Below are 27,345 nucleotides of genomic sequence, written 5' to 3'. Positions count from 1 at the left end.
AGTAGGGTATTACGGTACTGCTGTAAAATATAAGCTAGAGAAAACCCACTTTTGGAGACGAGGGCTCTGTTTAAGTGTGCCTTGGGGCTTCCAGGACCACGGGGTGCCTGGCGGCTGAAGGGGTGCTGCCCTCATCCAGACCTCTTGCTTGGCTGTTTGCTCTTCATCTATTACTAGGGCTGCATGAGAGAGAGAGAGAGATAGATATAGAGACATAAATATATATATATATATAAACACCCACACACTCACTAAGCTTATCGCTGGGGTGTGTGCGCCCCCGAGCGAGCCGGCTCCTGTGCTGATCCTGCAGCTCCCAGCTGCCACTCGCCCTCAGCCAAGCCAGCACAGGGGTTGCATTCCTGCTAAGGCAACATGAAGAAGGCATTTTCCAGGCAGGAACAGCGTGGGGTCAGCAACATCGGAGGTTTTGCCTTTTCCATTGTATTTATCATTTTGCACCTTTTTAATCACCAGTGCACTGTGTTTGAGCACAGAGAGCCCTGGGCGTGTGGGTCGCTGCCTGTGGATTTCCATGCAGGCAGGGCTCTTTCCCAGTTGGACATGATGGTTCGTCGCTGCCGTGTATCCTCTGATGGGTTTTGCAGCTCTGCCACAGAAAAGCGGCTTCTCCTGCGATCGTCCAGGCTCTGGCTGGGGGTCTCTTGTCGACGTTCCGCTGCTTCATCTCCCGAGGCTGGAACACGTGGATGGGGAACCAGACGGGGCAGGGGCGAGGGGATGGGCTCTGCTGGGGCACAGGGTGGCAGATGGGAGAGAGGGCTGGGGAGGGTCACAGCCCACACAGGGCAGGCCTGGGGTCCCCTCGGCCACCGGAGCAGCGTTGTCCTCTTCCAGCCCCATGCTGGGGGCTGCTGCCCCCCTGGAAGCCCCAGACAGCCACCCCCAGCTCCCGCCAGCCCCTGGGGCTTCGCTGCACCTCCTGGCTTGGTAGCACCTGCAAAATGTAATCTGAAATAATTTTTTATGAGAAAAAGTAATTTATGAGCAAAAGAAAAAAAAAAAAAAAAAAGAAAACACCCCACCCTCAGTGTTTCCCCTTGGCAGAGGCACCGGAGCATCACTGGGCTCCATCCTGAGCAGCCCTGGTCCCAGCTCAGGGCTGATGCGCAGCGTCCAGCCCAGTGCAGGGCAATGATCTGGGCAGGAAACGGCTTTACGATATTTTAAAAACTTTATTATTATTATTGGCCTGATGATATGTGACACACATGCTGGGAGCTGTATGGAAATCAGCACTGATAAAAAATACAGCAGTTATGACCCGTATTGATCAAATAGACAACGTAATAACAGCCTTTCTATTAAAAACCCTATCCAAGAGCCAGCTCTGTCCTCGTGCTGCCCTCCGCAGGCAGGGACCTGCGGCGCCATAGACCAAACCCGGGATGCTGGGGTTGGGGGGGGGGACCAGCTCCCACCACCCTGGGTGCAAGGGAGGGGGCTCTGGACTAGCATCCCACCGCCCTGGCTGCAAGGGGGAAGCCAGGACCAGCTCCCCACTGCCCTGGGTGCAAGGGAGGGGGCTGGGACCAGCTCCCACCACCCTGGGTGCAAGGAAGTGGACCCTAGACTAGCATCCCACCACCGTGGGTGCAAGGGAGGGGGTCCTGGACCAGCACCCACTGCCCTGGGTGCAAGGGGGAGGCTGGGACCAGCTCCCACTGCCCTGGGTGCAAGGGAGGGGGTCCTGGACCAGCACCCACCACCCTGGGTGCAAGGGAGAGGGCCCTGGACCAGCACCCACCACCCTGGGTGCAAGGGAGGGGGCCCAGGACCAGCACCCACCACTCTGGGTGCAAAGGAGGGGGTCCTCGACCAGCACCCATCATCCTGGGTGCAAGGGGAAGATTGGGACCAGCTCCCACCACCCTGGGTGCAAGGGAGGGGGTCCTGGACCAGCACCCACCACCCTGGGTGCAAGGGCGAGGCTGGGACCAGCTCCCACTGCCCTGGGTGCAAGGGAGGGGGTCCTGGACCAGCACCCACCGCCCTGGGTGCAAGGGAGAGGCTGGGACCAGCACCCACTGCCCTGGGTGCAAGGGGAAGATTGGGTCCTGGACCAGCACCCATCACCCTGGGTACAAGGGGGAGGCTGGGACCAGCTCCCACCACCCTGGGTGCAAGGGAGGGGGCCCTGGACCAGCACCCACCACCCTGGGTGCAAGGGAGGGGGTCCTGGACCAGCACCCACCACCCTGGGTGCACAGAGAGGGTGAGGGCTGCCTGGGGAGAGGGTCAAGCATCCCCACCCCTGCACTGCAGGCAGGGTTGTGGAAGGATGAGAAAGGATGCAGCAGGGTGGGTGCTGTGGGAAGGGCATCCCCAGCTCCCCCATCCTGGTTCATCCCACTCCTGCATGAGGCATCCTGCTCTTGCACCAGCTGCATCCCACTGCTGCGGATGGGGGCTCGCACCGTGCCCCTGGCCAGCATAGGGCAATGCAACCCCCCCACCTCAGTGCAAAGCATTCAGGAAAGAGCTTGCAAGAGCAGCACTGGGGCTGGGGGGAGAAAAAGGGGGATCACAAGCCAGGTTAGAGCTTAAATGAAACACTTAAATAAAGCAATAATTGCTCTCTGTGACTTGCTAGCCGCAGGAGAAGCAACCAGCAGCAGAGTAGGGCGGAACAGGGCAGGCACAGCCGCCCTGGATTTGGGGGATGAAGCTGGGACCCCAGAAAACCCTGTCTGTCCCCAGAGGGCGGTGGGGGGCACAGCCCCCTCACCCCTACAACAGACCCTGACCACTGAGGGTCCAGCTGGGGACACAGCTCCAGGCTGGGCTGGCCATGCAGGTAAGGGACAAGAACACCAACGCCTGTGCTGGCACCAGGCTGGACCCCAAGCGGTGCCGGAGCTGTGCCGAACTGGGGAATGGCCTCATCCTGCAGCATCATGCTCCAGCATGGAGCAGAATCCCCATCCAATGTACGTGTGTCTGAGCTCATGTGTCCATGCACAAGCACACGTGCCTGTGCCCTATGTGCATGGGGCAGCAGGAGCCAGAAGGGCTGCAGGACACAGGGCAGGGGGCAAGGGGGGGCCGGGGAAGAGGACATTTCTCACCTCAGGGTTTGGTCTATAGACCCCAAAGGAACCAGCCCTGATTTCAAGGTTTCGCTCAGCTCCGCTTACTTCCATTTCCTTCTGGAAGCTGTAATTGCACAATTATCCTAAGCCTCAAATGAATTAAAAAAAAAATAATAAAAAAATCAAACAAACAAAAAAAATGAACAAAGAACCACGAGCCCCCCCATCTCCCCCCACCCCTCACCTCATTATGTCTCTTTGGCAGCAATAACTTAAAATCGCATCAATGTGAGGGTTGTTTTTTTCAGGTGAGTTTCATTTTTTTTTAAATCCTTTTCTTTAAATACAAAAATAGTGGGGTCAGCAGGTCCCTGGGGACCCCCCACACACCACCACCAGCCCTCCCTGTGCTGCTCCCCGCCACAGTGGGGCTGGGGTCCTGCTCTGGGCCAGGACTGGAAAGCAAGGGTTGGGGAGACCCCTCAGCCCCCCCAGGCTGTGCTGCCCACCCTGGGTGCAGGGGCATGAGAGCTGGCAGCAGCTCCAGCGTGGGAAGCAGGTGCGCTCGGGGCAATATCAGGCAGCAGCAAAGGCCCCCCCACCCAGCTCAGGAACGCCATAGGGCGGCTGTGGGGCATCCAAGCCGTGATGTGGGGTTACCGGCAGCGAGGTGCAAGGCCAAGCATATGGCACTGGAGGGAAGATGGCATGGGATGCAGGGACAAACACTGCCTTGGGGAGCACATGTGGGCAAGAAGCCAAGGGAGGGGGACTTCACTGGGGGAGGGGAAAACTCTGCCAATGTTAGCGAGGTCAGGGCACTACCCCTTAAATGCTATAATTTATATATATATATGTCTATATATATATATATTTATGTGTCTATTTATACACACACACACACACACACACAGCCACTCGCACACGCACGGCCGTCACCCACCGCCTGGCCCCAAGCCGCGCTGGCCCTGCTCCTGCTCGCAGCAGCAAACGAGCTCCTTCCATTAAAATCTGCCTTAAAAAAAAACAAAGAGCGCAGTCTGGGAGCCCATGGCCGGACCCCACTCCTGGCCCCGCTGTCCTCCACCGCCCGGCGCCGGTGCTGGAGCGATGTTGGCTCACTCCCGGTCGCCGTCTTCGCTGCTGCCTGCAATGAGCAGAGGTGGCATGAGCTAGTCCCACACTCAGCCCTTCGGATGGGGTCACCATCCCAGTGGGACACAAGGGCAGGGTGTCCCGCACACCCCTGGCTCCCATCGCGGCTGTCACTGGACGGTGGCAGCTCTGCGGAGCCCCAGGGGTGGCAGGGGATCGCGGCCGCCCACGGAGCAGCATGCGGGGGACTCACCTCCTATGGAGTCCATGTCTGAGTCGGAGACGTGGGTGATGGAGAACCGCGATACTGGGGCAGGTGAGACTGTGAACCGGGAGAACTGGATGGGCAGCACCTGCTTCTGCGCTGGCACCAGTGCGGATGGGGCAGGCAGCGTGGGCGCGGCTGCGTCCGGCTCTGCCGGCGTCCCCGTTAGCGAGGCCATCAGGGATGGCTTCACCGGTGTGAGCGGGAAGTCATCGTCCCACTCAAAGCCGCCGCCTGCGACACAGGGCGAGGGGTCTGAGCCCACCATGGGGATCAATCACCCCAGCCTGCCCCAGTGTGGCCCCCCACAAACCCTCAGCCCCTTACTCTCTTCTGAGGCGTTGCCATCCGAGGAGTCATCCGAGGCGCCGAGCCTGTCTGCCAGGCTGGGGGGGCTGCCACTGGCAGGGGGCTGCCCTGAAGGCTCGGGGGGCTCTGGGAAGCTCAGCTCCCGCGTGGGGCTTTCCTGTGCAAGGGGAGACAGGTGGGAAGGGACCCTCGCTGGAGCCATGCCTGGAGACAGCTTCTCACCAGTTCCCAGCATCCAAAAACGCCCCAGGGCTCTGCCCAGTCTGCCCACCCCGTGGCCACCCACCTGGTCAAAGAGGTAGATGGTAACGTCGTCGTAGAAAGAGACAGCCTTCTTCTTGCGATCCAGGTCCTCGCAAAAGGCCTCGGAGAGGAGGCTGGGCATTTTGAGGAGGCTGCGCAGGTTCCTGCCGCTCTGGCTCTCGGCCACCACGATGGGCACAGCCGTTGGCTCCTCCTCACTCTCCTCGCTCTGCTCCTGGATGTTGTAGCAGCGCAGCTCCTCGTCCGACTCATCGCTGTCCTCAGTGTCCTCCTCTTCCTCCTCCAGCTCCTCGCGGTGCTCCGGGGTGGCCGGCCGCGGCTCCCGAGTAGATGGGAGCAAGGAGAGGCCTGGGGGCAACTCATCCGCTAGTGGCGGCATGCTGGGACCCCCCGGCGCATCGCCCACCTCGGTCCCCACAGGGGGCAGCCCTGGTTCCCCAAGCCCTGGCACCGGAGGCACAGTCTGTTCATCCCTGGCTGTGGGTCCCCCAAGTCCAGGGACACCCTGAGGCACATGGGTCCCTCCAGAGGACACCGGTTCCCCAGGGCTCCCCAGCACTGGGGTCAAGAAGAAAGTCTTGGGTGTTGTGGGACCACCACAGCCCGGGGGACAGGCATCTCCATCGGGATGCAGGGAGCTGCCCGGCACCAGCCCCGTGCTGGTGGGATGCTGCTCAGTGCCAGGTGCCGTGGGGCCATTTAGGGCACAACCAGCCTCTGTCCCCCGCCAGTCCCCCACCGAAACCCCCACTGCAGGTGCATCCACGGCCACTGCGACGCTGGGTGCTGCTGGGGGACTGCCGGGGGCCCCTGGGGGGTGCAACGGGTCCTCTCCCATCCCAGGAGCTCGCCCTAGGTCCTGGGCAGGGGACTGGGGACTCTCCTCTGCCTCCGAGGTCTGGGACCCATCGCTGTCCTCCTCGTCCTTGGGGCTGCGCTCAGCCTCGGCATCGTAGTCGGAGAAGTAGGCAGAGTCGCGGTAGGGGTTCTTCTCGGTGAGGCTGTGCAGCTCGGCCCCGAGGGAGGTGGAGAGCCGCGTTTCGGGGGCTGTACCCTCACTCTCACCCCCTGGCAGCCCCAGAGGTGGCTTCCCCAGCTGGCTGAAGGCCTCCGGCTCTCGGGGCTCATGGGGCTCTTTGAGGACAAACTCGGGGGACTCGTTGTTCTCGGTGTCATAGCCACTGTCGAGTGCCTTGGGCTGGCCAGGAGGCACAAAGGTGGTGGGGCTGAAGACCTCACAGGAGCTGGCTGTGGAGCGGATGTCCAGCGACTCCAGGGAGTCTGGTGTCCCCACCTGCTTCTGCAGGGACTTGAGTGCCGGCGCTGACTCTGCCCGCTCCATGTAGTCCTCAGAGAAGTCAGTGAAGACGCCGGAGGTCAGCTCTGCCGTGTCCTCATCGCTCCCCTCATCCACGCTGGGAAAGCTGGTGCTGGAGAAAGTCTTGTCTGGCGTCTGGTCCATGATGCTGGTGGCACACACGCTGCTCTCGGTGGCAGCCTCCCCGGGCACCGGCGTGGGTGCCTCCGAGGCATCTGGTGAAGGCTGGGAGCCATCTCTACTGGGCTCTGCAGGGATGCTGGGGTTCGGGGTAGCAATGCTGGCCACGGGAGTGGTCTCCTCCGGCCCCGGTGCAGCCGCAGTGTGGGGCAGTGGGCTGTGGGCAGAGATGCTCCCCTCCACGCTCTCATCTGGGTGGGTGTCATGTTGGGCCCCGACTCCAGCTGGCGGGGCTGTGCCGGGGCCCCACGGCGTGCCGGGGCTGCCAGCCAGCGTTGCTGCCTGCGAGCGGCCGGAGGTTGATGAGTCACGGCTATGCCAGGCCTGGCGCAGCGGGGAGGGCGAGCGGCATGGGGAGGAGCTGCTGGCCATGCCGGGGGGCTGATCCTGCCGCAGGCGGCGGAAATCATGGCCCAGGGGGGATCCCCCAAGCTGGGGCTGGCCACGCGGCACGGTGCCCAGCGGCTTGGCCATCAGCCCCCGGAAGGTGATCATGCGGCGGTAGCACCAGCTATCGCCGGCCGGGGGCTCGTGGGATGCCGGGCTGCCACTGCCGATGTTGTTGTTGGAGGAGCTGTTGGAAGCCCAGGGATGCCGCTGAGCCGGGGGGCTCACGCTCTGTGGGTGGGGGGCTCCAGGGGGACTGTCCTCACCCAGCTCCAGCGCCACGCAGTCCGGCTGGGACCTGCTCTGTCCTGGTGGCCGCCCACCCACCGAGGCTGCCTGCGGCTCCCCGTATCCCCGGGGGCTGTAGGCACAGTTCACCGACGGGGAGACACCCAGCGGGTCAGCAAAGATGCTGGGCTGGAAGCCAGGGACAGACCAGTCCTGGCCGCATGGCTGGGGGGGCTCCTCCTCCAGCAGATACCCCTCGGCCCCGCGGCTGGGAGACGGCTCGTAGCCCCGCGGCTCCTGCCCTGGGCAGGGGTAGGGGTAATACTCAGCGCACTCCCAGGAGCCCTCACCCGCCGGTGCGTGGCCCAGCAGTGGCTCCATGCTGAGGGAGACAGTCGGGCTGCTGTCGGAGTCGTAGGTGCTGCCGCTCCGGGCACCTTGGGCTCTCCAGCAGGACGGGGGGTGTGGGGATCCCCGCTCGCCCGCGGGGCTGTAGCTGCACATGGCATAGTCCAGCTCAGCGCTGCCCTCCCCGGGCCCCTCGATGCGGATGTAGTACTCGCTGTTGAGCGAAGGGCTGTGGGCGCCCAGGATGGGCACCACGCCGGGTGCCGGCAGCCCAGGGCAGCCCGGAGGCTTGCACTCGTAGCAGGAGGGCGAGACCCCCAGGCTCAGGTGCCCCGTGGTGGTGGCTGGGTAGTAGAGGTCATGGTAGCGCGCAGCACTGCTGGGGCTCAGCGATCCCAGTGGCGCCTGGAAGTGCTCGGTCTTGGTGTGCTCCCACTTGTACTCAAAATTGAGGCCGTGGCTTGTCTCCATGACGGTGAGGATGTCATCACCATCTGAGGGGAAGCCGTCGGCCGAGAACTGCTCCAGCAGTGGGAAGGAGGAGAGCTCAGCACCATGGTGGCTGGCGCTGGCGCTACCGTTGGGCTTCATGGAGTTCCAGCGCTTCTCGAACTCCTCCTCCGCTTCCGTTGCCCCTTTGGCACAGAGGTAGGAGAGCAGGAGATGCACCTCCTCCGCCGTCGGGCGCTGCTCTGGCTGCAGCCAGCAGAACTGCATCACCTCGTACCTGCCACGGCAAAGGGTGGGGGTCAGCCCCAGCCTCCCACCCATCTGGGGACAGGGAGAGGGAGGGGGCAGGATACGGCCACAGTCAGGCCCAGGTCCTCACCAGCGCTCCGACAGTGAGAGCTTCAGCTGGGGCTTGGGCAGCTTGAGCTGCTGCTCCTTGATAGCATAGGCGAGCACTTGTCGGTCCGAGTAGTGGTCATAGGGCTGGCTGCCCAGCTCAAACAGCTCCCAGATGGTGACACCCAGCGACCTGTGGGCAGGGCAGGATGCTGGGGACATGGGGAGACCCCCACCCTGCTACCAGCCAGCGGCCCCAAAAACTGAGGCTGCCCTGATGGCAGACATCTCCCTCTGCACTCCCTGCCTGCCAGCCCACACCGTACCCAGCAGCAGCCCCCCATGGCCCCCTAGACTCCACTCACCAGACGTTGCTGGACTTAGTCTGGTCCACAATGAGCAGGTTGCCGTGCACTTCGTCGATGAGCTCGGGTGCGATCCAGCGCAGCGGCACCCACAGCTGGTCGGCCGTCACAAAGTAGTCGTCCTGCCAAGTATGTAGGGTCAGTACGAGAAGAGAACGTCAAACCTACGCGTTAAGGGACCAGCCACACCGCAGCAAGAACTATCCCCTGCCCCGTCACCCCCTCCCTCCTCAGCCACCCACTGCCACACCCCAGGTCCCCGATCCCTGCCCCCAGCTTGTATTCTGCTCCCTCTGCCTGCTCCCCCTGTCTCCCCACCCTGAGCCCCCTCCAGCCTCGCAGTCTCCTCTAGCTGCCCCTCTCCACTCCCTGACTGTGCTCTCCACCCTGCCAGGAGCCCCAGGCAGCTGAAAGCAGGCAGGACAGATAGACAGACAGCCCAGACAGCCCCCAGGCCAACAATGTGCTGGCAGCTGCCTGCAGGGACCTGGCGCTGGGAGAAGGGCATGACCAGACCAGCCCAGGCAGTCATGGGGAGCCCTGGCTGCATCACGCTTTGCTGGGCAGGGGGCCCAGGACACTCAGGGAGAGAGCAAAGCCCCCCATTTGTGTTCAAGCAGAGCTGCAGGCCCAGGGGCACAAGCCGGAGGAGCAGAGTGTCCCTCACAGGGTGCTCTGTGGGACACCACCACCCCACCGCCCCAGCAAAGCCCAGGGGCTGGGGGGTCGACCTGGCATCTCTGGGGAGGGGTGCACACGGCAGGGTGCACTGCTCATTGCAATGACTGTCTGCGTGTGCGTTTCCATGCGCCTGCCATGGGGTCCCAAAATGCAGCCCCCAGCCCCTGCCTCCCCAAAACCAGCCTTACTTTGTACTTGCAGTGTGAGAGCCCGTAGTCCCCGATCTTGACGGTCAGGTCGGCAGTGAGAAGGCAGTTCCGCAGGGCCAGGTCACTGCCAAGCAAATGCCACTGCTGTCACCTCGCCACAGTGGGTGAGGGGAGCACCCACCGCCCAGGGACCGAGGGTCTGTGCTTGGGACCCTCCTGGGCAATGCTGTGGCCAGTGGGCTGGCAGTGGAAGGGGGCAGCTGTGCTGGGGCAGGGCCAGCAGTCTCGCTGCCGAATGCTGGGCGTGCCAATAACCAGCCACCAAATGCACAGCAGGAATGCCTGCGTAGCTCCTGCTGCGCCTCTGTCCATCCATCCATCCATCCATGACGCGCTGAGCCAAGCAGAAAGCAGGTGTCCCCAGGCAATTTGAGCCCTGGCATAGGGCTGAGCTCCTGGGCAGCCGCTCCAGCCCTGGAGTAGTCGTGCGGATGGGGCACAGGCAAGACCCCCAGTTCAGCAAGGCCCACTGCAGCCAAGATGCCCATAGGAATGTCCCTCTCCAACACAGGCCGGCATCCCACCCAACCCCACCATCATGGGGACCCTCACACAGAGCCCGTCTCAGGTAGGGAAGGTCCGGTGGCCCCCGAGGGCAGTGCGCCCCCTCCTCAACAAAATCACTGATGCTGGAGTCTCTGTTTGCAACTCACTCAGCACCAGGATATTGTTGGGCAGGAAGAGCAGCGGTGGGGCAGGAACGCCAGCATCCTGGGGACCCTGGCCCCTCTCCACCCCCCAGCGCACCAGCCCAGCCTACCTGTGGATGTAGTTGTTCCTGTGTAGGTGCAGGACTCCACAGGCCACCTCACACGCCATCCTCTGCAGGGTCAGCGGGTCCGGGGTCATGGCCTCGGCCCCCCGACAGCTCCGCAGGTACCCCTTCAGGTCACCCTGCAGGGCAGTGCCACTGTCACCCTCCCCGGGTGACAGCCTCTGGGGGCTCAGCCATGCCCAGCAGCGCCCTGCCATGCCCCCTGTCCTGCCGGCAGCCCTGCCACCCCCTCGGTGGCACCGCACGACCAGAGCTCGCACCCCAGCCCCATGGCAGCAGGACAGCAAGTCGGGGATGTGGGGGACTCACCAGCGGGCAGAACTCCATCACCAGCAGGTACGGGGTGACCTCGGCGCACTGGGCCAGGCACTGCAGCAGGTTGGTGTGCTGGAGGGCCCTGTGCAGGCAGAGCAACGGGGACACGTCAGCCCTGCACCAGCTGGGACAGGGGGGGCACTGCAGCAGCCCTCAGGGAACCAACTCTCTGCCTCCTCTGCTGCTGCTCTGGGGGCCAGCGCGGGGGCTGCCGGGAGCGCCAGGAGCGGGTACCAGCACGTCCCAGCACCCCGGGACATGCCACAAAGGGGCATTTGTTCAGCTCTGCTGGGGCAGGGACCAGCTCAGTGCCCCCCCTCCTCGGTCCCGCTTTGCCCATGACCTCAGTGCAGCCCGCTGTCCCCACGCTGCGGCCAGTGGCTCCCAGCACAGCCGCAAAGAATCCTAAGCAGATGGACAGTGGGACCAGGACAGAGCCGTGCTGCCCGGAGAGCTCAGCCAGGCACCTCCATGGGGCTGCCAAACATGACATGGAGGGTACTATGCACCATGCACCAGTATCCCCACTCCCGTCTGCGCTTAGTGCAGCAGCAGCACCGCAAAACAAACCCCAATGTACCTGTAGGGCTGTGCTTCCTCCAGGAACTGCATCTGGTCCTGCACGCTGGCGCTCGCCTTCAGCTCCTTCACCACCACCTGGGTGCTGCTGATGCCTGAGTTCACCTCCCCCAGGAACACCTGGGGCAAAGGACAGACTCATGCCACTCGTCCTCACTCCAAACACGCTCTCACACAGCCCAGACCCCGCAGCCAGCGTCCCACCGCGGTGTCCCCAGGTGACTCTGCCGCTCACCTTGCCGAACCAGCCGTGCCCGATCTCCTTCAGGTAAAGCAGGCTCTGCCGCCCCAGGTCCGCCGACTTGAGGAGCTGCACTGTAACAGAGCACACCCAGCTGCCCGCGCGCCCTCCTGCCCACCTGCCCTCTCACCCAGGCTGCCCATGTTACCCGCCAGTCCCGGACGAGCCCCGGTGTCCCCCCAGTGTGACTCGGTGCCAGGCCCTGCACCACCCTAGAGGGCTTCAGAGCAGCCATCCCCAGGCACACTGCACCCAGGGCATCCTCCTGTCCAGGCATCCTGCAGGCACACCAGCTGGAGGACGTGGGTTGCCAGTGTCCCCAAGCCAGGTATGGGCAGCGAGCTGGCTCCCTGCCCCTTCTCCTCTCCAGGGAGCAGGGAGAGCGAAGCTGAGTGCAGTAGGAGCTCTGGCTTTTAGCCCCTTCCCAGCCACCCCGGCGCAGGTCCTGCCCCTCGGGTACCCATGCCAAGGGCGGGCAGCAATGGGACCATTGTTGGGCTGCACCGCCTCACCACACTGCTGCCATTCTCTAGGCTGAGGAACGATGCTGGGTGGGAGGGGCCCACAGCCAGGCACCCCCCACATTCTTCTCCCACTCGTGGACTTGTTTACATGGGACCAGGGCTCATTGGGGCCACAGTTTGGGGTGCCCGTGTCCCATCCCACCCAAGCACTGCTTCGTCAGGCTGGTCCCATGCACGGGGCTGGGGCCAGACTGCCAGCACCCTTGCACAGAGAGACAGGGGCAGCTCCCCCTGGATCTCAGCTGCCTGGCCGCTGGCCAGAAGCTGCTCCTGCCAGAGCCAGGGCTCTGTTGGCACCATCCCAGGGGACCCACCATCCCCACCTCACCCTGCACCCCCTCCCCGCAGCCCAGTGATGTAGGACTCCCAAGCACAGCGCATGGGGGTCCTGCAAGGACCATCTCCCACCCCTGCTCTGGCTTACCTGAGCGCCCCGGCTGCTTGGCCATGGGCAGAGAGACCTTGGTGAGGGGCAGGACGTAGACTTCAGGGCCATGTTGAGGGGCAGGCGAGCCCTGGGCCGAGAGCTCCGTCACGTAGTCGTCCCCCTCGGCGTTCTCAAACTCCTGGGCCAGGGACCGCGCAGGGGGGCACACAGCGAGTAGAGACAACTGACCCCACGGGTTCCCCGCTGACGGCAGCCTGTCCCATGCTCCCCTATTCCCACCATCCCAACTGCCCCCCTGGATACAAGGACCCCAAAATTGCACCCTCCCAGCCCACAGCCCTGCTTGCACCCCACCAACAGAACCCTCCCATGGGGGTGACCCTGGAGCAGGCACTCACTCCCCACTGCCCTGGCACCCTTCCTGTTACCTGGCTGTGCCGCCTGACCAGCCCCCGGCTCCTGAAAGCCGCCTGGGCGAGCAGGTAGGCGATGGTGAGCATCTCGTCGTGCCCCTGCCCAGCCCTGCCTCATGGCGCTGCCAACCGCGCTGGCAACACTGCCCCACGGTGTGCCATGCACCACGACACGCCGGAGACTGGCAGCAGCCAGCCCGGGCTGTGCGCCCCTATATAACCAGTGTGGGGGCACGAGGGGGCTCATTGTTCCCCTCCGGCGTGGCACGGTGTTCCAGCCGGTGTGGGACGCTTATACAACGGCCCAACATGTCCCCCTCCCTGCCTGACCCCCTCCCGCCACGGGCGCCACAAGCCTCCACAAAAATCCCAGCAATTAGGGAAAAACCGTTTCTCTGCACATTCTGTGCCTGTGAGGTCAGGGTGCCTCCCACCCCCGGGGGTGTGCGGGTGGGACTGCCGTGGCCCTTAACCATGCCGTGGCCTGGGCTCATACAGAGCTGGGAGCATGGATGGGTCAGGAAACAACCCGCAGCGATGCTGAGCCCCACAGATCCAGGGTCTGTGCAGAGCAGGGAGCTTGGCTGGGTCAGGAAACAACCCACAGTGATGCTGAGCCCCACAGATCAAGGGTCTGTGCAGAGCAGGGAGCTTGGCTGTGTCAGGATATGACCCATGTTGATGCTGAGCCCCACAGATCCAGGGTCTGTGCAGAGCAGGGAGCTTGGTTGGGTCAGGATATGACCTGTATTGATGCTGAGCCCTACAGGTCTAGGCTCTGCAGAGTGGGGAGCCCAGACAGGGCAGGATACGACCTGCAGTGATGCTGAGCCCTACAGCATCCAGGCTCTGTGCAGACCAGGATATGTCCCGCAGTGATGCTGAGCTTGTCAGCACCCTAGCAGGCAGAGGCGGGGGATCAGCTCCCCCTGGGCAACACAATCCTGAGCTGGGACACATCCTGCAGCGGCGCTGGGGCTGGCAGCAGTGGGGAATCCTGCACAGGGATCCTCTGGGCACCTCCATCCTTCGCTGAACTTTGGGGAGGAATCCCCTGCCCCGCTCCCAGGGGACACCCCCCACCCCGGGCACCCCCAGCTCACCTTGAAGCCGATGTCCCCCTTCTTGCAGCACAGGCAGGCCAGCATGAGGAAGATGAAGGTGAAGAGCCCGGAGAAGGAAACAGCCACGACGGCCAGTGAGGAGGACCAGGAGAGCTCGCTAAGGGGGGTGCTGTCTGCGGGGACAGGAGGGGCGCGCGCTCAGGGCGGGGGGCACTGGGAGGGATGAGGCCGTGCTAGGGGGTCCTATCCAGGTTGGGGTCATGGGATATGGGGACACACGGGGGCTTTGGTGGGGATCACTTTGCAGGGAGCGGGGGTCCCAGCACAGCTGCGCCCCTTCTGCTGGCTCAGCCTGCTGCCAGGATGGATGGGGAGCCCAGGGGGATCCCCAGAGATGAGGTAGGAGCCTGCCGGCAGCATGCACGGAGCGATGCTCCCCACCGATGTGGGGTGGCAATGACAGCCCGTGCAGGGCTGCACCAGCTCGGGGTCGCAGCCCCCCTGCCCAGCTGAGCCCTGACCCCAGGGTTTGCCCTGCGGTGAGTATGGCAACGGCAGCCCTGGACGCAGCGGTGTGCCAAGGCCGGCTGGACAACGAGCCTGCGGGAGCCAGGAGGATGGGAAGCTGATCCCCAGTGCCTGGGCAGCGCCAGCTCCTGCTCCGTGCTTGGAGACAACATTCCCCAGGGGAAGGGTCTGCCGGACCCCAGCACAGGACAGACCCTGCTGCCGCGACACTGCCAGCTGTGCCTCACACCATCCTGCACGCAAGCACTGCCGGGCAAACCGCAGCTCCTGCCTCCACATTGCCTCCAGATCCCAGGCCACCAGGTACCGAGATGCCACCACCCCAGCCAGGCACCACATCCTCCCGGCACCAACAGACCCCAAATCCGGCACCCACCACCCCGCTCCAGCCTGCATTGTGGTGGAGTGTCCCCTTGGGGTGGCAGGGAGCGTGACAACAGGGGTGGTGGCCATAGCCCAGCTGCCAGGCCCCGCCAGGCCCCCGCCACCGGCTGCAGCTGCCACATTACTATTCTGCCCAGAGCCTGCCCGAACAACCGGCGTGATTGTGGTGGGAGGAAGCCGGAAGGCCATGGTGCTGCCAGCAGAGCTGGCATCGCCGCGGACCCCCACGCCACCCCACAGCGCCCAGCACGGTTCCCTTCCCGCGGGACATCAGGACTGGGATGGATCCTCTGCCCTAACCCTGACTCAAAGCCCGCTCCAGCGCCGTGGTCCCTCCCCAGCCGAGCCACTCAGGGATGCCCACGGCGCGCACACAACTCCCACGCACGGAGCATCGCCCGCCACCAGCGTCCCAGCCACGCTGCCCTTCTGCCACCACCCACGCCAGGGCTCAACACCACACTGCCAGCTCCCATGTGTCCTTGAGAAAGGCACCTGAAGGGCACAGAGGATCTGGGGAAGGTCCCGCTATCCTAAGGGGAGCCGGCAGCACACGGCTGCTCCCAGGCACCGCACAGCACTGCACAGCATGGGCACAGAGCGCCTTGCCTACCGGCACAGCAGCAAGCAGATGCACCAGCCCCGCATCCTCCGGCACAGCCTGGACCACACCAAACTCTTCACTGGTGTTTGCAAAAGAGCTCAAGAGCCATCTTCTAATGCTCATGGATGCAAAGCCGAACCTGGGAGGAGCTGGGGGTGGCATTTCCCCTCCTTTCAGCTGGTTTCCATGGTGAACATACTTTGTACCGCGAATGTCACCATTTTCCCTGGATAGTGGGACAGCAAGAGAGAAAATGACTCACTGAAAACAGCCTTTTGAACATTGATGGGGAGCAGAGCGTGGCGACAGAAGCCTTTCCAGCGGGGACCGTCAGCTGAGCCGTCCCTTGGTCACAGCTCAGAACCAGACCTTTGCAAAGGAACCTCTCTCCAAACCAGCAGGATGGGGAAGTCCTGCTGGTCCTGCTTCGGTTTCCCCACCTGCCCAGGCAGGGTGCCACGCCACAGCACGGGCACCACCACCACAACACAGCGTCCGGCTGCTCAGGCAGGCAAGCGCTGCCCTTCCTACAGCACAGGCATTCAGCATGGTGATGGGAAGTGTGGCATCATTTGAGGGGCCAAATACTCCCCAAACCAGGTTAAATGCACCTGCAGCAGCAGCTGCCAGAGCACCAGAGCGCAAGGAGCACCAGGATGCAGGGAGAAGACTACCAGGGATGTGGGGAGCACTGAGGTGCAGAGAATACCAAGGACACAAGGGACACCAGGACACAGGGAACACTAGGGAGTAGGGAGCACTAAGGCGCAAAGAGCACTAGGAAGCAGAGGGCATCGGGATGCAGGGAGCACCTGGGTGCAGCGAGCAGGGCTGGCTGCATGTAGTGTGAAGGATCCCAGGGCTCTCAAGAGAAGCCAGGGGCTCCACCACATCTTGCACCCCATCCGGAGGCTCTGCCCCTTGCTGTCCCAGGAGGAGCAGGGGCCCCTGGCACCAGCACCATGCCCTACTCTGGCCTTGGCACTTGGCACCAGCCCTGAGCCGCTCCCCGTCAGCCTGCTCGGCCATCCCCCGCCACGATGGCCTCTAGGTCAAGGCTGGGATGCTCGGAGCTAGCCTGAGCTGAAGAGGGGCATGGGGGATGCATGCAGTGGGGCAGAGGGGGCAGCACCCCATGGCTGAGCCCTGCACAAGCACCAGGCTGGCTGTGGGAGTCACAACTCTGCGCAGCCCCTCCCGGCTCCATAACAAACCCTTTCCCCAGCCATGGGGGTCCCATGGGGCTCTTCCAGCCATTGCCCTGGAGCATTTCACCCCCAAAACACTCCTGTAGAGTCAACCTCACCGCTGGGGTCAGGCTGAGAACGGCCAGCTCGGTGTATCCTCCAGCGTGGTCAGCAGGAACTGCTGCATCACTGAGGCAGCCCCCGGCCCCCAGAGCCAGCCTGGCCAGCAACCCACGCAGCAGCAGGACCAGGATGCACCAGTGGCTGCACGCAAGCCAGGCAACACTGACCCCTCACCGCAGCCAGTCCCGAGGGGACAGGCTGGGGTTTGGTGGCAGCAGAGAGGCCACAGCTCCAGCCCCACAAGCACCTGTCCCAGCCCCACATTGAGCCCAGGCAAACGGTTGCAGATTGACAATGAAGAGGTACCAGGGATGCTGGTGCAGTGGGGTGCAGCGGGGCGCAGCGATGTGCAGCAGGGTGCAGCGGAGTGAAGTGGGGCACACACTGCCCTCCCACTCCACAGAGCCACCACCGCGTACCCCACAGCTGGCAGAGCCTTGCCCAGCATCATCCGTGCCCCTCAGCCTGTTGCGTTGCCCACCCAGCCCAGGTCACAGCCCCGAATGTCGCCTCCTAACAGGGATGGGAAAAGCCTAGGGTGGACCCAGGCATGGGATCCTGGCCCTGCAGCACGACGCCACTGCCCGCTCTGCCGGCCAGTGTGCCAGCAGCGGAGTACAGCCCTTCCCTTTGCTGACTCACGTTTGCCGGGTGCCTGCAGCTGCCTCGCCGGCCATGGCACGCTGCCGTCAGGGCTGCGGGCTGGGCGATGCTGCGGCCGCTGCTCGTCTCTCCCCGGTGCAGAGCGGAGCCCAAGTGCAGCGAGCAGCGGCTGACGTGTGCGGAAGGGACGAGCCAGGAGCTCCCGCAGAGCCCGGCAGCAGCTCAAAGGCGAAGCCTGAGTGCAGGGCCAGCCATGGGCAGGCAGCACCCAGCTCCTGCCCACCCACCTGGGTGCACACAGCACCCTCCTTGAACAGGCACAGCGCACACAAGAGCTCCAGGACAGAAAGCTGTGGGGCACAGGGCACAGCATAACATGGTCCTCAGCTCCTGTCTGGCCTGTCACTGCAGGACCCGATGCAAGTCACAGTCCCGTGCCTCAGTTTCCCCATCTGTAATTCAGAGAGTGTGGCTGCCCCCAGGACCATCAAGGGGCTGCACAGCCGGGTGAGGGCTCGCAGGACTGTCCGGTAGGCAACGGATATGCCAGGAGCACATTTTGCACATCTTCCCCTGTCTCTTCACAACTCCACCCTATGAACCTGCTGGGTCCTGCACCCCAGGGTCCAGCCCCCTCAGGCAGACTGCAGCACCCTGCAGCAGGTGTCCAGCTCTAGAGGCTGGATTTGGGCAGGGAGCAGGGCAGGATTTGGGCAAGATTCCAGCAGAGAGTGGGGCTGGATCAGGGCACGGAGCAAGGCAAGATTCCGGCACAGAGAGGAGCAGGATTCAGGCACGGAGCAGGGCAGGATTCAGGCAGGATTTGGGCACGGAGAGGGGCAGGATTCAGGCACAGAGCAGGGCAGGATCCAAACACACAGAACCCACCAGAACCTCCAGCCGTGGGCTCAGTTCTCCCTTGCCCCGGCAGCTCTCCCAGCACAGAAACAGCCCTGGTAAACTGTTCATCCCCAGTCCATGGGCAGCTTCCAGGAAAGCAATTTTACACCCCACAGGATGAGTGCTCTGCTCACCCACATGCATCCAGGCGGCAAGAAACCATCCGCTGCCATTTAGCACGCAAACACAAGGCTGCTCCTCACAGTCTATCTGCACTCCAGAGGGAAACTGAGGCACTGGGAAGCTGGGCAGTGGGGAAGAAGTGGGGGAGCGTGCTACTGCACCCCTGATCCAGGATCCCTTTTGCCACAGGCACAGCCACGAGTGGGGAGCAGAGTCAGGGCTGGCACCAGTGAAGCCGAGCCAGGAGCCCAGCACAGAGCCGGTACCCACAGCATCCTCCACCAAGATGCCATAGAAGCCACACCTCCCCTCGCAGCAGCCAGCCAAAACAGTACCCTGTAGCCCCAGACCCGCATATCATCTTCCACCAGAAAGAGACAGAGCCATTTGGGCAACTTCTCCGGTGATTAATAGATCGGTTAATTTTAAATGCAAGGCACGCCTTGTTAATCTGTTCTCCTTATGTATCTCTTAATGTGGGCTTACTTAACCAATGCGGAAGTATTTTAAAAGGATTGATTCTTGCCTCTTAATTCTGGTTTCATCTTGGGATGAATTAGCAGTAAAAAAATAATTACATGGAAAATAAAAAAAAAAAAATCATCCATCATTTTCTAACGTGATGAAATAAAAATTAGGAGTGTAATAAGTGCAGGCCAAGCCGCATCATTGTTGTGCACACACCAAGCGTGTCGGCCTGATTCGAAACAAAAAATCAAGTTCCTCCATCAAAGCCTGCCCTGCCGCAGAGACGGGTTTCCAGCCGACACAGCCCAACCACGAGCAGCTTTCTCCACCTTCTATGAAAATAATAATAATAATAATATCTAAAAAGGCATGGAAAGCGAGATTCAATTGGTTATTTAGACCAAATTCTCATGCTTGGTATTTTAACTCAGGTCTGAATCAGGCGCTGCAAAGCCTCCCACGCTGGCAGGGATGCCACGGCTGCATCACGGCAAACCCGCTGTCCCAAGGGACAGGGAGCAACCCTTCGGGCCCTGGGGAGAGATCATCCCAACTCTCCCGGCAGGGACGCTGGCAGCCCCATGCCAGGAGCAGTGCCAGGAGCAATGCTAACAGCTGGGGGGGCTGCCCATGAGCACGGCATTGTGGTCCCACCACTGGCAACGTGTGGCATCGGCCAAGACGAAGCTCTCGCCAGGCAGCAGAGCCACATTTACGTAACGGTGGGAGAGAGGCAGCGCAGAGCGGGGCAGCCTATTTTTATCAGAAATGCTCAGCGACGTTATGAAACGAGAAGCTTTCGGCTCCAGAAAGGAGCAGCAGAGGAGCAGGACCCTGTGCAGGAGGCAGCCGAGGGGCGAGCGGGCATGTGGATGCTCCAAAGGGCAGGCAGAAACCCAAGTACAGCAGCTGCAGCAGCCCCAGAGGGGCTCAGCCCCCGCCACTGAGGCTTGAGCAGCTCCAGCAGCAACACCAGGGTTTCCTGGGGGCTCCGCTCTCGCCTGCCCCACACCTCAGAGCCACGCAGTGCTAAGCACCAGGCAGCAGCCAAGGGCACATCACAGCCCTGCATGCCCAAATGCCACCCAAGTGGAGAGGACACCAGGGATCACCAGCAATGGGCTCCTCCATGAAGCTGGCAGAGAAGGAGGTGACCAGAGCCACTGTGGCCAGTCCCAGCCCCGAGCGTGCGCCGAGGGCCCTGCACAGCCCTGCCAGGGCACAGCAGCCTGGCACAGCGCTCACCCCACGCTGTGTTGGGGACAACCCTCACTGCAGCCCAGCACAGCCCGGATGTGGTCACCCCAGCTGGCAGAGCAGCAAGGATGCTCGGGACACTGAGCGGGGATGCTCACAGCCAGCCCCATGCCCCTCTGCACCCCTCTGCCCTCACCCAGCCTCGCAGTGCCCACATCACCCATCATCCATGTACATATAGACCAGAGAGCCCAGAAAAATCCCTGCTTTGCTGGATGGCGGCAAGGATGACGCAAGGGTGGGAGTGGGGCTGAACCCTGCTCTCAAACACCCACATGGGGTGCAGCCTGCGAAGCATGCGAGAGCTGGGAGGAGCACTCAGCCTCCTAGGTATTTTGGAAAGACAAAGGCCCACGGAGGCCGACAGGGTGGCCAGGCAGTGGGATACCCTAGCACAGCCGGGACGGATGCCTGGGAGCACCCATGGGAGAATGACTCCCTGCCCAAGCCCACAGGGCAGAGCCAGCCCCTGCCCAGCCAGGCAAGCAGCGCTGCTCCATTTACTGCATTTGCCTACACTGGAATTTTCCTTCGCTCCAGTAATTAAAACAAACCGCTTTAACACAGCTGCTGGCACCAGGCTGTGGAGGAGGACACCGGCCGTGGCTGGCAGAGGGGAGGAGATGCGGAGCAAGACCTCTTGGCACTCGCTGCCTTCATCCAGGGCTGCGGGATAGTGAATCTGAAGGAAATCCTGGACCTGCTCTCTGCTGAGCCCTCCCAGGCCTGCCAGCCCCATGTCATCTCCATCCCTCAGCCAGCCCCAAGCTCCACCTGAGAGCCACGCACCAGCTCCGGTGCATCCCGGGATGCTCTCTGTCCCCCTTCAGTTGTTATACCAGGCTGGAGAAGCTCTGAGAGCTCAGCAGATGCTAAATGATATCATGGCAGTAATTGCCCTAAGACGGCCAAGCAGCACGCTCTGCCAACGTTTCCCCAGGCTGTCAGGGGGATTAATGCCCAGAGGAGATTTATATTCCTGCCACTGGACATGCTGAGTCAGCACAGCTCGGTTCATCTCCATGCCAGCCTTGTCACGCTCCAGTCCCACATCCAGCTGTGTTCCCACAGGGACCCTCCGGCTCAGCCCATCCCGATGGGTAAAGCCTCACCAGAGATGTGCCGGGGCATTCACCAGGACAGGAGCAGCTGGAGATGAGCGGTGTCTGCAGGACACGGCTGGGACCAGCATCCCGAGCTGCAGTCCCAGTGCCACAGCACTCATCGAATCGGTGCAGCAAAGGGTAGAAACCGGCTCAGCCACAGGACACGAGTGACCCAACAGCCTCTTTGGGTGCAGGAGCAGCCTGCCCTAGCAGGGATTTTCCAGCTCGTGGATGGCGAGGCAGCGTAACATGAACAAAAACCTGGGAAGCACAAGTCACCCGCTCCACCTGCAGACAGCGGGCAGGTCCCTGGCTAAATGCAGACCCCTTGAGTCGGGGGAAGGATGCAGCCATGTACCCGTTGGCAGTGCCGGCTCTGCCCGACGTCTCCCAGTGCCGCTGGGATGGCAAGGCTCAAGCTGTGCTAGTCTGCGCATCATGGGCAAGGTGGGCATCGGAGCTGAGCTCCAGCCAGGAGCTCACGATGCCACATCAGGCAAAATCCGTAGGCCACTCCAGCACATGGTGTCCCACAGAGGGCTGGGAGCACCAGGACTGCCAGGCAGGGAGCCCGTGAGTCACATCCCACTCCCTCACTGGGAGCACGGAGCCCTTTCAACCCAGCCTATTAATTTCTTCTAATTGGCTTTGACAGGGAACCATACCGCCATCCAGAATGCAATCGCCCGTGTCCATGGGGCAGGGGAGAAGCACACAGAGGGAAGGGAGAAGCGGAGAAGGGGGGAGCAGATCCAGCTGCCTGGCCCTGTCCCCCCGCCAAGTGGGACCCAGCTGCACTGCAGTGCTGTGCCAACGCCATCTCCCACAGCAGCCCAGCTGCCAGGCTTTGGGGGCATGGGGCTCACCACATGCGACTGTTGCCCACCACTGGCACCCCTGTGGGCACCAGGACTGCGTCTCTGCCCGTGTGTGCAGCTCCAGCTGCCCGACAGCCTGGACAGATGGATGGACCCCATGCTGCTGGCACCTCCCCGGCACCGTCCCCTCGTGGGAAGCGTGCGGTGAGACGGGATGTCAGCCACCATGCTGCCCCAGCCATGCAGGGCATTACGACTCCCCACAGCCTCCACCATTATCTCCCACCTCGCTGTTCCAAATCCCCCTCTGCGCCAGCCCCAGCAGCACCTTCCCCACCATCATCAGCACGTCTGGTATCAGGATGGGAGCATGGAGGTGCCCAGCCATGGTTTGAACTGCCAGGGTTCTTCTGGGTGCTGCAGCCACTTTGCCACCGTGGTCCCCCAAGTCCTTTCCCATCCCTGAGCCAGGAGAGGATGGTGATGCCAGACATGGAGCACCAGCACTCACTAAGCTGTTGCTGTTGCACGGTGTGAGACAGCACACACGAACCAGAACCAAAAACACAGCGCTGGGGGGGACGCCTCAGCCTCAGGCCCCATCCCTCCCCAGTGCCTCGAGCCCTCACTGATCCCAGTGTGGGTGCACTGCCAAACCGCCCCCAAAACCAAGGATCCAGGGGCAGGGAGTGGTGACACCACAGCCACCAGAGCCAGCGACATCTCACCAGCCACTGCAGGATGGCACGAAGGGCTGGGGCAAGTGACGGGAGGATAAACAAGGGAAGAAGAAATAGGTGGGGGAGACAGGATGTTTCTCATGATTTCAAAGCACACTCCTGGATCTGAGATAGGGAACTGTGCTCTGGGAGCTGGAAAGGCAACCAGGCAGTTGGGCAAGGAGGGGAGCAGCCCTTTCCTCCTACAGAGACACCGTGAGCAGCTGCCACTGGCTTCACTGCAAGAGGACAGGGCGTCACTGACCCCAAAGCAAAGCGCTGCCCAACTTTGGCTCGGCCAGGGTGCCACAGGTCACGGCACTTCCAGGGCAGGGAGTGGGCACCCAAGTTCCACAGGAAATCCATGGGATCCATGCTCCAGGCCTGGGGCAGGCAGCATGGCAGTGCCTGTTGCCAGCGGGGAGGCCAGTGTTCCACTGGTGGCTCCACACGCTACATGGGAGCATCTCTGGGTTTGGCGTGCGGATGCACAGAGTGAGACTCAAACATTGAGGCCACCAGGCTTGGTACCCCTTCCCAGAGCTCCTGGCACTGGGAGTGAGCGGTGCATGCCAGCCCAGGCAGCGGCACAGCCTGGCACAGGCGCATCTGACAGCCAAGCCAAACACCCTCACCAAAACCAGAAGCTGAGACCAGAGCTTGGGCTGCTGCAGTTGGCACATCCCTTCGGCACTTCCATCCCAGGTGACACCACTCTCCCATTCCCAGCTGAAGCTTCCCACCACCCCTTCCTGGGGGATGCAGGGCTGGAAGCATCTCCGCTCCCCTCGCAGAGCCAGAGCCACCAGGGCTGTCCCCTCCCCTGCCATGGTGCCACAATGCCACCGAGCCCTGCAAAGCGCTTTCTCCTCTTCCACGCCGGCACAAGCAAACCCCGGGGAAACCAGGCTGGCGCAGGCGGCTGGCGACACCGCGCAGGCAGGAGGGTGCTGCCAGACGGACAAAATCTACAAAGCCATGAAATCAAGAATACGGTTTGTTCCCCCCTTTAATCCCTCTCCCTGCCAGGAGCCGTGGGTGGCAGCCGTATGGCGGTGGCTGAGCCCCGGGCCCGTGGCAACGCAGTGATCGGCAGCAATGGAAACCTTCTTGCAGAAGGATTTTTACATTAAACATGCCCTGCAGATCCCCAGGGCGACGGGATTAGCACAGCAAACAGGGCGCCTCAAGAAAACCTGGAGAAAAATCACACCGGGGGCTGCGGGCAGTAAACACAGCTCCATTCCCAGCGCGGCCACATTCCCCATGCAAATAAAAAGGTTTTTCTCCTGAACAGAAATCAATGCCGAGTAGGCTGGGAACAGAGTCTCTGGTAAGAGAGATGTGGTTTGGTGAGTCCTGGCATGGCTCATTTTTAAATCCCTCCACGGATTCAGAGCATCCGCAGCTGCCAGACCCAGGCGAGCAAAGGAAGGAGGGACCTGGAATCCGACTGGGAGGGATGCAGGAGCCAGACCTGCCACAGCGTCCAGCACAGGCAACGCTTTGCCTCCTTCGCAGTGATGGAGGAGGTGATGGGAGAGACGCGGAAGCCGCGGCATTGCCGCTTGGCTGCTGGACCCTGACACATGTTTCCCCAGTTTGGTAAACAAAGAACCAGTGCTGAGCACATCGCCAGCCTCGCCGGACATCCCCGCGCCTCGCCAAGCCTTCCCACCTCGGCAGCTGCTCCGCGGGCAGCGAATCCCATGCACGAGGGCTCCCGACGCCCTGCACCGATGCGATCCCACACACCGGCAGGGATGCAAGGCGAGAGGCGGCTGCCGGTATTTGGCAGCTGAGGAGGGGAAAGCAGAGAAGAGGAGGAGGCTGCTGCCGCAGCAGCCCCAAAACACGCGCACACAAAAGCCAGCCCCTGCTCCGCTCCCGCGTCTGCAGCATCCTCCTGCAGCTGCGACACGGCCGAGGCCGTAGCACCTTACGTAACAGCTTGCACCCCAAAACGCCTGCTCCCCGTCTCCCAGCACCTCACCGAGCCCCGCTTGGCTCTCCCAGCCCAAGAGGCGACCACCAGCCAGTAGCCAGCGGGCAAGCAGGCATCAAGGGGCTCAGCCCCAGGCACCATCTTCCTCCTTCATCCCCATCCCCACCATTCCCGTTGTTATGATTCTATTCCAATCCCATAGATGCCTTCAGAGCCCCCGGGATTCCTCCATGCGCTCCAGCCCGGGGAACACAATGCTGGGCTGCGGTCCTGCCACTGTGCCCACATGTTCCGAGGTGGCCGAAGGCAGTGATTTGGCTCCGGACAGCGGAGCTGGGAGCCCATAGGGTGACATTTCAGGGTGATGAGGGGATGCTCGGTGCACGGTGCAGTGGGATGGCAGCGACCGGAGGAGTGGGGATTGGGGGAGCAAGGACCAGGGAAGAGGGGATCGAGGGAGTGGGGATTGGGAGAGCAGGGATCGGGGGAGTGGGGATTGGAGAAGAGAGGATTGGGGGAGCGGGGGAGTAATGACCAGGGAAGAGGGGGCTGGGGGAGAAGGGAAGTGGGTAGCGGAGAGCAGGGACGAGGGGAGAGGGAATTGGGGGAGCAGGGATTAGGGAAGCGGGGACTGGGGAAGCAGGGAGAGGGGATTGGAGGAGCAGGGATTGGGGGAGGAAGGACCAGGGAAACGGGGACCGGGGAAGAGGGGACTGGGGAGCAGGGATTGGGGGAGCAGGGACCGGGGAAGAGGGGATTGGAGGAGCAAGGAAGCGGGGAGCAGGGAAGAGTGAACTGGAGGAGCGGATATTAGGGAAGCGGTGGCTAGGGGAGCAGGACTTGGGGGAGCAAGGACCAAGGAAAAGGGAATTGGGGGAGCAGGGATTAGAGATGCGGGGAAGCAGGGAGTGGGGAGTGAGGACCGGAGAAAAAAGGATTGGGGAAGCGGGGAAGCAGGGACCGGGGAAGAGGGGATGCGGGGAGCAGGGAAGCGGGGAGGAGGGAGCGGGGAAGAAGGGATTGGGGATGCGGGGAACAGGGACCGGGGAAGAGGGGATGGAGGAGCAGGGCAGCGGGGAACACGGACCGGGGAAGGAGGGACTGGGGTTGCGGGGAAGCAGGGACCGAGGATGCGGGGCTGCGCGGGGGCCCCGCGGGCGGCGGGGCTGCGTCACTCACCGGGGTCGAATTGGGAGCTGAAGGCGAGGCTGGGGCTGAGGAAGGCGGCCGACATGGCAGCGGCGAGGGCGCCCATGGCGCGGCGGGAGCCCCACGGCCGGCGGCTGCCGCTGGCCCCGCGCTGGGCGCCGCTCCGGCTCCTCCTCCATCGCCGCGGCCCCGCGCTGGGGGGGGCGGGGGCGGCGCAGGTGCGGCAGCACCGAACGGAACCGGGACTGCACCCAAACCGGGACCCGAACCGGTTGGGTCCCAAACCCAAACCGGCATCAGGACCAGCACCGGGACCTAAAACAGGACCCACACCCAAACTAGCACTGCACCCAAACCGGGACCGAAACCAGCACGGAGGCACTCACTGGGACCCAAATCCCACCAAACCGGCACCAGAACCCAAACTGGGACCCCAATGGGGACCCAAACCGAGACCCAAACCCAAACCGGGACCCAAACCCAGACAAGGACCCAAACCCAAACCAGCATCAGGACCAGCACTGGGACCTAAAACAGGACCCACACCCAAACTAGCACTGCACCCAAACCGGGACCCAAACCAGGACCCAAACCAACATGGGGGCCCTCACTGGGACCCAAATCACACCAAACCGGCACCAGAACCCAAACTGAGACCCCAACCGGGACCCAAACCCAAACCGAGACCCACACCCAAACCAAGACCCAAACCAGGGCCCACACCCAAACCGGGACCCAAACCGAGGCCCAAACCCAGACCAGGACCCAAACCGGGGGCCAAACGCAGACCAGCATCGGGACCAGCACCGGGACCTAAAACAGGACCCGTACCCAAACTAGCGCTGCACCCAAACTGGCACTGGGGCCTTCACCAGGAGCCAAATCACACCAAATCAGGACCAGAACCCAACCTGGGACCCAAACGAGGACCTACATCCAAAGTGGCACCCAAACCACAACCTGCGCCCAAACTGAGACCCAAACCAGGACCCGCACTGCACCCAAACTGGGACCAGGACCCACACCAGCACTTGCACCAGGATCAGGGCCCACACTGGGACCCACAGCAGCACCACACCTGCACCTACACTGGCACCACACCGGGATCTGAGCTCTTTCGGGACCCACACCAGCACCACATCACACACACACCAGGACTGGGACCCAACCCGGGACCACACCCGGCCCTGAGTTCTCCCAGGACACGCACCGGCCCCTGCACCAGGACTGGCACCTGCACCCTCGGCACCTGGACCAGGACCCACACTGTCACCAGCTCTGGGTCTGCACCAGCATTCAGGCCCTCCCAGGAGCTGCCGTCCCCGCACGGCACAGCCAGGAGGACTGAACACACTGGGACCCCCGGGAGTGGGAACGGGACCCCCCGAGGGGCAGCCACTGGCTTCCTGGGACCAGGGATGGGGCTGGAATTTGGAATTGGGATGGAACTGGGGACGGGGGTCAGGGATGAAGTTTGGGACCATGGATGGCGATAAGACTAAGGATGGGGAAAGGACCGGGGTGGGACAGGGGATGGGGGACCAGAGGATGGGGATTGGACCAGAGCTGGAGAAGAGAACAGGGATGGGAACAAGACTGAGAATGAAGATCACATATGATGATGGGACTGGGGATCAGGGACAG

At 62.7% G+C, this 27,345-nt stretch overlaps 1 protein-coding gene across 13 annotated transcripts; it reads right to left on the bottom strand.

The window, feature by feature from the left end:
- Window positions 1–836: 836 nt before the first annotated feature.
- On the bottom strand, window positions 837–25,882 carry AATK (apoptosis associated tyrosine kinase). Of its 13 annotated transcripts, none has more exons than XM_054083321.1 (16): window positions 17,256–17,946; window positions 13,827–13,960; window positions 12,347–12,488; window positions 11,393–11,472; window positions 11,159–11,277; window positions 10,573–10,660; window positions 10,249–10,382; window positions 9,468–9,552; window positions 8,599–8,738; window positions 8,277–8,426; window positions 5,009–8,174; window positions 4,741–4,879; window positions 4,402–4,668; window positions 3,298–4,200; window positions 3,090–3,202; window positions 837–972 (listed from the first exon to the last, which is right to left on the bottom strand). In XM_054083321.1, the coding sequence occupies exons 1-14, from the start codon at window positions 17,587–17,589 to the stop codon at window positions 4,172–4,174; spliced, it is 5,007 nt and encodes a 1,668-aa protein (XP_053939296.1). In that variant the 5' UTR covers window positions 17,590–17,946; the 3' UTR covers window positions 837–972; window positions 3,090–3,202; window positions 3,298–4,171. The 13 variants fall into 13 exon arrangements, with proteins under 13 accessions (XP_053939296.1, XP_053939297.1, XP_053939300.1 ...); XM_054083322.1 differs by having other exon boundaries at window positions 3,090–3,177; XM_054083325.1 differs by having other exon boundaries at window positions 3,997–4,200.
- Window positions 25,883–27,345: the final 1,463 nt, after the last annotated feature.

This window comes from Cuculus canorus, chromosome 18, assembly GCF_017976375.1.
Source record: "Cuculus canorus isolate bCucCan1 chromosome 18, bCucCan1.pri, whole genome shotgun sequence".
In the NCBI taxonomy this organism is placed as follows: Eukaryota; Metazoa; Chordata; class Aves; order Cuculiformes; family Cuculidae; genus Cuculus; species Cuculus canorus.
This window is presented reverse-complemented; position numbering and strand designations above follow the sequence as displayed.

Bases quoted from the DNA above. Each gene is read 5' to 3' on its own strand.
- AATK (XM_054083321.1), bottom strand. From the start codon at position 17,589: ATGCTGTGCCCTGTGCCCCACAGCTTTCTGTCCTGGAGCTCTTGTGTG. The intron at 8,739-9,467 runs GTAAGGCTGGTT...CTTCTCGTACTG, and splicing joins TCTCACACTGCAAGTACAAA to ACCCTACATACTTGGCAGGA. The intron at 8,175-8,276 runs GTGAGGACCTGG...TTGCCGTGGCAG, and splicing joins CTCTCACTGTCGGAGCGCTG to GTACGAGGTGATGCAGTTCT.